This window comes from Pinus tabuliformis, chromosome 6 (assembly GCF_031772625.1).
Source record: "Pinus tabuliformis cultivar Carrire ecotype Pingquan chromosome 6, CPIR1, whole genome shotgun sequence".
NCBI classification, from domain to species: domain Eukaryota; kingdom Viridiplantae; phylum Streptophyta; class Pinopsida; order Pinales; family Pinaceae; genus Pinus; species Pinus tabuliformis.
This window is the reverse complement of record NC_142292.1, coordinates 1,842,160,638-1,842,170,104: the sequence shown is the minus strand read 5'-3', so window position 1 is coordinate 1,842,170,104 and position 9,467 is coordinate 1,842,160,638. Positions and strand designations below refer to the sequence as shown.

Below are 9,467 nucleotides of genomic sequence, written 5' to 3'. Positions count from 1 at the left end.
CTGCTCAGGAGTGTATGGTGTTGTAGTCTCCCTCTTAATGCCAACTTCTCTGCAATAATCATGGAATTCATTTGATTCATACTCAGTCCCATTATCAGTCCTCAATATCTTGATTTTCTTCTCGGATTGGTTTTCGATCATGGCTTTGAAGTGACGGAACCAGGTGAAGACTTCATCCTTCTTTTTCAAGAAGTAGATCCAGGGCATGCGAGAATAATCATCCGTAAAAGTGAGATAATATAAGTATCCTCCCAAAGAGTTTACGGGCATCATACCAGATATGTCGGAGTGGATCAATTGCAATATATTTGTGGCCTTGATATTATTAGAGGGGAATGGTCCCCTTGTAAGTTTTCCTTCAGCACATCCCGGACATACACTTTCATGTTCTACTTTGAACTCGGGCATACCTTGTAGGTTTTAACCCCATATAGAAATTACCTACATACGAATTCTAAAACACAGAAAATAAACAATGCGAGAGCATAACACATAAAACACATATACACAGAGATTTTCCCCTGGATCCCAAAACCGGGACTACCAACTTGATTTTTCATTATGTTCCTTTCAATGTTATAACACATATTTATATATGCCGAAGCATCCAATACCATGGACCGAAAACCATCGCGTCCAAAACCATGGACCGAAAACCATTGCGTCCAAAAATATGTGCGAAAATCATGCACAAAACCATAGGTGGGTCCGCCCAACCTAACATAGGGTCCAAAACCAAAATTTTTCGGGGCGCTACCCCGGACCCCATAGAGTGGGGTTACCTGCACCCCTCAAACCCCCTGTGACCCCCCCGCTACGCAATTGGCGCAACGAAGGGGGGGCTCTACCCCCCGTCTAACCCCCCAGTGAATTACATGGGCTAGTCGTGGAAAGAATATTATACAACCCAACATACTTGTCACCATTTGTCTCACATCGAGAAGAGCCTTATAATGAAGAGGGGCAAACCTTTGGTGCCATAGTTCAAATTGTAGAGATGTGTCGCAAGACATAGCTCCCAATGGACTTCCTCCAACTTGATACAAAATGTCAACCTTAATCCGAGAGTAAAAGCATCTTTAAAATTCTTTTTCCAAACACGTACCTTTCCATCAATGAATGCCACCTTGTATCCTTTGTCTTCCATTGCCGAAATGGACACCAAGTTCTTCTTGAGATCAAGTATATATAGAACTTCTTGTAAATGAATCATGTTACCTTGATTCAATTGAAGGGTAGGTGGCATCGTCTCTAAAGGATAATCTCCAAGTTTGTCTCCTTCTCTATCAGACTAGAGAGAGTTTCTTTGTATCCGGTGAAGTGCCTTGAAGCACCACTATCAATTAGCCAATTCCCCAAAGTGTCCGGTGGAGAGGTAGTGGAGAGGGTCGATATAAGATAGTACTCCTTTTGCTTATTGTTAACAACATTTGATTCTTCATACCTAGAGTTCCTTGATTTCTTGGAGGGTCGACCATTTCCTTGATGTCCCGCATTCCTTTTTCCTTTGCCATTGAACCTGCCATTGTTTTGATTGTTGTGGTTGAAGTTGCCCCTAGAATGATTGTGATCATCATCATGTGATGTGTCCCTTCTATTTTGAGACTCCCTTGCATAGCGGTCAAACTTATTGCAGGCAAAGCACCTACCCTTCCTTCCACCCTTAGATCCAGGCATTCCATTAAAATGACCTTTGGACCCTGCATTGTTTTTCCTTTTGGCATGAGTGGAGAAAACAGTAGGGTTGCTTCTATTAGAAGGCATTTCTTGCTCCACCATTCTTGTTTCTTCTTGAATGCATCTTGACATGAATTCTTCAAACCCTGGAATTTGATCATTATTGAGAATAGTGGTTCTAAATATATACCACTCGGGTGGGAGTCCTCCAAGGGTAGTGATAGTAAGTTCCCTGTCAAGAATGATCTCTCCAATCAAAAGTAGATCATTCTTGATCTCAGTGATCTTTAAGTAGGATTGAATATCCTTGTCCTTCCCCTTCTTAATATCCTTCAATTTATTTTTGAGATATAAAATTTGATTTGTATCACTAACCTTGAACATTGCTAACCAACCTGTCGTAGATCTCCTTGGAGGTGTTCAAATCAAAGATGTAGGCCACCAGATGTTTGTCAACGGAATCTCTAATAATCTTCTTTGCTTTGACTTCAGCGTTATTGTACTTGCTCTTCGTAGCAGCCGGTGCATTTGAAGGAGGCTCAGGGATTCTACCCTTCACATAATCCAACACTTCTTGTTCTTCCAAGGTCAAATCAAGAGACATCTTCCATCCATGATAGTCAGATTTTTCACGGAGCTTGTCTTTGGCTGGGAAGTGGGATGAGGAACCCATTGAGCCTTCTGTTCTTGTCCATCTGTCTTCAGTAATTTCTCTTTCACTCTTGCTTGGGCTTTGTCTTCACCTCTAGCTCCGATACCATGTTAATTTTAGGTAACAATGGTATGTTTTATGCTTAAGAGAAATTTATTTCAATTTCTTTATTAGCCCAATATCAATATCCAGTTTAGCAATCACATCAACATGATAATAAAATGCAGATAGAACATAAACATAAACAGTAGAACACAAGAGAACACAAGATGTGGCACCAGCGAAAAACAAATCTCAATGTGGAGAAACCCTTGATCAATTCTTCTTATATTTTTCAATAGTTCAGCAGAGAGAGATAATACAAATTACAAATCTGATCATTTATGACAGCAGCAAGAAGCCCTAACCAGAAAAGTCAACGCTGGTCAAACAGGGCAGAATTCTTCCTCTAAACAACTCGGTCAAACCCAGTCAACTTTGGCCTCCAACAGCAAGCCCAATCAGCCCAAAACAATCTGAAAAAGTCCAGTCAAAAACTGGTCAACGAAAGTCAAACTACAGCCAGCCCTAGGGCAATCAACGCTGGTCAAATGAGAGGTCAGATTGCCTCGATTTCAGTGCCCAGATCTATGGCCTGCTAACATAGAGACACCTCACCCAAACCGCAATCAAAGAGCAATCCTGCAGTTCAGTCAATGCTGGTCAACACACTCCAACAGTCAAACAGAAAATTGTCCTCCTTCCTTCGCACATGTGAGAGACAGCTGCCCAGATTTGCGTACCCAATCACAAAAGGAGAGAGAGAGATGATGAAATGAGATCATGATGAAAATGAATTGAGGTCTCTTCCTTTTATATGCAACGTTGAGGATGAGCTGGGGGTTTGAATGCCTGTTTTGCTTGCTGGCAGACCTTGAGAATTTGTCCATAATATAAATAAATTCATATCTTCATTTGTACATGTCGGAATCGGATGATCTTTAGATCAATCCTACACTGTTCGAAGAGAGGAATCCAAGAAAAATATCAGCTGTCATAAAATAAGATGACCCATGTGGAGTTTGGCCCTAGTTGCTAATTTTAACACTTCTTGAAAGTGAAATTTAATGGACCATAGATAGTGCTAAGGTAACTCAAGTTCAGTATATTGATGGATATGCAGCACTTCAATGACAAAAACACAACCTGTCCAAAGTTGGTTAGTTGAATGTATAGAGTAATGCATTGGAGACAAAACCCCTGGTAAACAGGACAAGGCTCATTACGAGTGCGATTGAGGCAGATATCTATAATCGAGATGACTGATTAAACCGTCTGGTCAGTCCTCAACTGCAGATTTTGCCATCTTCAATAGTGTGTCTTTAGCCTACTAAATGAAATAGAACATGATAGCAGATTAGGTATTTTCCATCTGTTCGTTTTAGAATATCTCAATGCCTCTATCTGAATAACTGGCATCAAGCTAGTTTTTGCATATCAAATCCTTTTTATTTAAATGAAAAGTTCTTCAGATGGAAGTTTTAGGTGAAATATTAATTTTCATTTTGCTTTAACATCATTTCCAGTAATACTTCTAAGTTTGTTAATAACAAAACCTCGGAAACTGTTTGAAGAATATTTTAGGCTCCAGTGTTAAATTCAAAAGTCCATCATCATGGCATGTTTAAAAAACATTGGAGGAAAAAGATATATATCCTTTGGGGATATGAAGACAGAGAATAGTAATGACAGGACTTCCTTCGAGTAACTAGGTAATTCTCATACCATAAACAAATTGAAAATGATAGCATAGGAAAATTTTGTAAATGACTCTCTACCAGGAACGACATAATCATAACATCCAGTACGGACCTCCAAAGCCTCAATGAGAACATGGGTGTGCCTAATAGGCATGAAGTTACATTTGCGCCCTAGGCTTCCCAGCTCAAAATCAAATAAAAAATCTATATTGTAGTTTGTGGAAAAAATCATCCTGCATAACCAAATGCTGAATCAAAATGTTTGAACCAATGATTTCAAAGGACTAGCTCACCATCCAAGTAGCAAAAGCTTTAAAAGAGCCATTCTTATATATAGCCCATTCTTTGCTTGGCGAAAGTATGCAGCTCTTGAATCAGTATCAACATCAACCATTATCTGCATAAAGCATCTCATGAGAATGATGCCTGTATTTGAATAGAAAAAGAAAACTGATTTCAACTGTCCGCGATTCAATATTATAAAAGAGTATAACAAAGTTATACAAAATTTACTAATCTATGTAGCGTTTTACTGATTTCTAAATGATGACTCTGAACTGCTATTGTAAAAATGACTCTCACCTCATCAAGCCTTGGAAGGGGATGCATGATAACTGCATGCTTCTGTAGTACGTTCATGACTTTTTTATCAATAATATACTTTCCCCGGGCCTCGTTATACAAATCAATTCTCTCACCAAAACGCTCACGCTGAATCCGAGTTTGATAAACAACATCACACTTTGAAGCCACCTCCATCAAATCTGTAGATTCTACCCATTCAATTCCCTTTGAGGTGAGGTAGTTTTTAATGTCATCCTGTAAAAAGATTAAACATGGAAAAATAAATATCATATATTGCAATGGATGAGTTGTGTATTATATTTGCCCAGCAGTAGCTGAAATAGTTTTTTTCTCGTATCCTTGCCAAAGTCAAACAACTTGCATGGAGCTGAATTGTGTTCTAGCGGATGAATTCCACTATGTTAAAACTTAAGGTGAATTGACAAACAAACCAAAACAAGGAAAAATACTGCTTGGGAATGCCAAAAAGGGTAATGGCAATCCTCGCATAGTACAGAAAGGTAACTAGATATACTTGGCAGATTTTCCAAATAGCTTGAGCAAGTCTCATTTATTACATTGAGGCTGTTTTATAGAACCTACCTTCATCTTGACAACATCTGGCCCCACAAAGTAAATCTTCACATTGTTGTACTTGGCAAGCAAATATGCAAGTGATCTGACTGTCCGACCATTTGCAAGATCTCCAACAAGGGCAACTTCTATGTCATCCAAACGCCCAATTTCTCTTTGAATTGTATACATATCCAGCAATGCCTGCATGTCACACAAAAATGAGCGCTGAGCACTGAACATATAATATGCAGCTCTATGAAAACCATATTCAGTTCATCTCCATAGAAACTACCCCATGATAATCATGTCCAATGATTAACATTGTGCTCGGGCAAAAAAAGTCAGCACACTACTTCAAAGGGAATCTTCTTTAATATCTTGTGGTGCTGCTCAATAAACCTCGTGATTCAGGTAGTACTGACAGCTACTAGGGGCTAGGAACTTTGTCCACCACCGTGTATCTGGACTGCTTGCGTTGGCCATGAAAGCTCCACACTTGAAGGGGTATGACATACTACATGCTCAGGGGGGAATGAACTCAGGTAGGCAGAATATCACCACCTCTTGACCAATCAGTCAAGCCCCTGACGGTTAGGCAATTAATTATATCTTTGTAAAATGCTAATATTTCTGATTAATTGTTTCCAAGAGAATAATTGTGGGATTTGCTCCTTCAAACACTTGGTTTGCATACAGGAGTGCTTGGATTCCAAGCTTGTGGAATAACAATATCCATTGAATTTTCTCTCTGTGGAGACATTTGATAAACACACAAGATTATCATGGCCCCTGAACAAGGCAAATAAGAAAAAAATCGAAAAATAGTCCAAATTTTGCCAATGAGGCCTGGGTTCACTGGTGAGGTTGATATAGTGTTGAGCAGACCACCAGCGTTCAATCCGCATGTTCCCAGCAAATTTGGCAGAATGTTCTTGGACTTGGGATTTAAGCCAAAAGAAGTCCGTGTGATACGGTGAAACCCCTTAGGGTGGTGTTTTTGGAATAACTTCCAAAACAAAAAAATAAAGTCCTTTGGAAATCACAGTGAAGGAAAAAGAATATACCTAAGATCTCTGTCTAACTGAGATATTTATTCCAAAGCAATCACTGAACCATCTAGTTTCTAGTGAGAGGCTAATAAGACACTTTCTCAAGGATACAAAGAGTTTTAAATACCTGTGTTGGATGCTGACCAGGCCCATCTCCCGCATTGATTATTGGAATATTTGCTACAGCTGCAGCTTGCCTGGCAGCTCCACTCTCGAAGTGCCGCAAAACTATAATATCCGAGTATCCTTCCACAGTTCTTATGGTATCTGACATAGAACCAGAATTTAAGTAAATCCTTAAGATTATGTAATGTGTAACTCCACTGAAATGTGGTTTAGTGGTTGAGAGGATACAGAGAAGGGGGCATCTACCATAGATCCAGAATTTATGTAAATTATTGAGATTATGGACCGTGCAACTCCACTAGTATGTGGTTGAGTGGTGGAGGGGGTATGAAAGAGGAGGGGCGGCAAGTAAATATGAAAATTTATCTCAGAACTGGTCAATCATTACGTTATGTTAGTAAGAAGATAGCTATGTCTGCGGACACCCCATTGGCACAAGAATCGTAGTGCATTGAGACTTATCCGCTACCACATACCAGACCTCATAACCAATATGGAATAGCAAACATAGAATGACCCAGTTCAAACCCAATCAGGGTTTAAGCCTGTTTAAGTTGATCTGATGGCACCCATGTTAAGCATTAAAGTGGACCTTAGAGGGATAATTCAGAGTTAAACTCATACCGGAAAATAAAAATATTACCCTTTTTACTTAAAAAAGGCCCTGTTTAATTGTCTTTTTGAAGTTTTTTATGTTTGAATCTAGCGAAAAAATATTGAGTAAAATAGTGATCTTTTGTTCCTTAAATGTGTTTTGTTCTTTAAAATATGTTTTTGATTTAATATGAGAATTCAAGGCCTTATAGAATTTAAATTTTCCTGCTGAATTCTAGACAAATTTAACTAAAAACATATAGCCAGAAAAGCTCCAAACCTATAACAGATTACTACAGCTAAGAAAGTAGGATGTGTGCAATGTGGATGTTGATTGTGGGGAATACCTTCCAATGTTTCTCCTTTTGCTGCAGATGAGAATTCTCGAGCATTTTCAGTTGTCAAAACTTCTCCGCCGAGCCGTTTCATTGCAGACTCGAATGAAAGCCTAGTTCTAGTTGAGGGCTCATAGAACAAAGTAGCCATCAAGTGACCTCTCAAAATTTGCGATCGAAGTGGATCCTTCTCGATCAATTCCATTTGCTGTGCTACTTCAAAAATTGCACTTAAAATCTCCCTGTTAAACTGCTGCGCTTCGATGACATCTTCCAGGTGAAATTTCTGGCCTGAATGAAACGTAGAGGGCTCCTTGCTGTTGATGGCAGCAGAGGGTTCTGTCGCCCTGTTCAATATGGGCCGCCCGGGTGACCTGTCTTCGAGTCTACCTTGGTTTTTTGGCCTGAATGAATTGAATCCATAGAGCTTGGATGAAACCATAGGCAATGGAATCCTTTGGCGAAGCGCCATTGGATGTTGTATTGATGGCCTAAAATCATAATGAAGACTCGAAAGCTCTTGCATATATTGGGATCCCTTGACTGTAAAGGAGGAGGCGGCGCGATTTGAGGCCGATACTGCACTATTAGCAGAGCATGTTGAGGGGAAAGGCGAAGCCATTGTGCTTGGATTGAATAAATTATGGTCTCAAAGACTTCAAACAAGACTACGTTGACAGCATTGCTGTGGAAGCAGATATTAAATCCAGTGGGAAGGGATATTAATTATTGCTCAGCAATAAATGTCTCAATCAGAATGAACCCTAAAATTTCAAATAGGTTTTCTAAGTGGTGAAGGAATCGCTTTCAATCTTTATATTTAGGTCATTAAAAAAAAGTTACCTTAATCTGATCAATAGACATTAACCAATCAGCATGTGCAATAAACTTAATTATTACTATTTTTTTCATATCAATTTTTTCCATGGGGAGCCTTTTATGGTCATTTTAACCTAAGGAAAAGTATCACCATCTTATTAAATCATTTTTTTGATTGGGCACTTTTTTTTTTAATGGGAGGGGCTAGTTTCCTAGAGAAGTATTATGGACCTTCTTTTTTACATATATTGGTACAAATGCGGCTGATAGCCGTCACATCATAACATATTCAAACGTCGTCATCAGGGTCTCCATGATCAGAATACGCTGCAGCAATCTCCGCAGGGCTCGATCACGGCCAGGGGCATGCAAACAAACCGCCCCGACTTTTTATAATTGTTTTTAATAATAAAAGAGAAGTAATATATTTATTGTAATATTTTGGGAGATAAATTGTATTGGAGTTTAAAATTTTAATTATATTCTTTGTGATGGGCGAATTATTCATTGGTGGAGGTATTTTTAAAGTTTATAATAGTTTATAATAAATTATTATTATTATAACTTTTTATAGTTGTTTTTAATAATAAAAGAGAAGTAAAATATTTATTGTAATATTTTGGGAGATAAATTGTATTGGAGTTTAAAATTTTAATTATATTCTTTGTGATGGGCGAATTATTCATTGGTGGAGGTATTTTTAAAGTTTTAAATAGTTTATATTAAATTATTATTATAATAATTATATACGGAAATATTTATATATAAAATAATATTTTTTTAATAAAATAGATATTTTTATATTAAAAATTGGTTGTTATTTAATTATCTAATAAGATGATACAAAATGTATAGTAGTATGATGTTGTTAATACTTCCAAAAACTTCAAAACTTTATATATTTTGCTTATTGATTATATTAGCTTTAAAAAGTTTCAGGAGCAGCTCAATTGGTGATTGAAGTAATGTGAAATCTGTGAACACTGAGAGATCCAAGATTCAAATCCCCGTGTTTGCAACCAGTTTATGGAGAGGAGGACAGGTCGTAGACTCCATAGGTTTACTATTAGTTGCATGTCAAGCGGGTTGTTGGGAAAATTTTGAAAATTTGTCAAGTAAGGGTAGGTCGAGTGGTTAAGATGAGACATTAATTCCCTCTCCACCCGAGTTTGATTCCCCGAAATGATATGTTTAGCCTATTGTGATGAGGCTAGAAGAATGGAGTTTCTTCGTTCATGGTCAATACGAGACACCTAGATTCTTGTTAAGTCATATATTCTTGGTATATTCATCTTACAGACAAATTGGATATACTCTTGGTGGTATAGTGGCAACT

General features: G+C 38.1%; 1 protein-coding gene across 1 annotated transcript; it reads right to left on the bottom strand.

The window, feature by feature from the left end:
- Positions 1–3,961: 3,961 nt before the first annotated feature.
- On the bottom strand, positions 3,962–8,073 carry PYRB (PYRIMIDINE B). The gene is made up of 5 exons (XM_089430468.1): positions 7,325–8,073; positions 6,385–6,524; positions 5,236–5,409; positions 4,651–4,887; positions 3,962–4,465 (listed from the first exon to the last, which is right to left on the bottom strand). The coding sequence occupies exons 1-5, from the start codon at positions 7,932–7,934 to the stop codon at positions 4,358–4,360; spliced, it is 1,269 nt and encodes a 422-aa protein (XP_089286594.1). The 5' UTR covers positions 7,935–8,073; the 3' UTR covers positions 3,962–4,357.
- Positions 8,074–9,467: the final 1,394 nt, after the last annotated feature.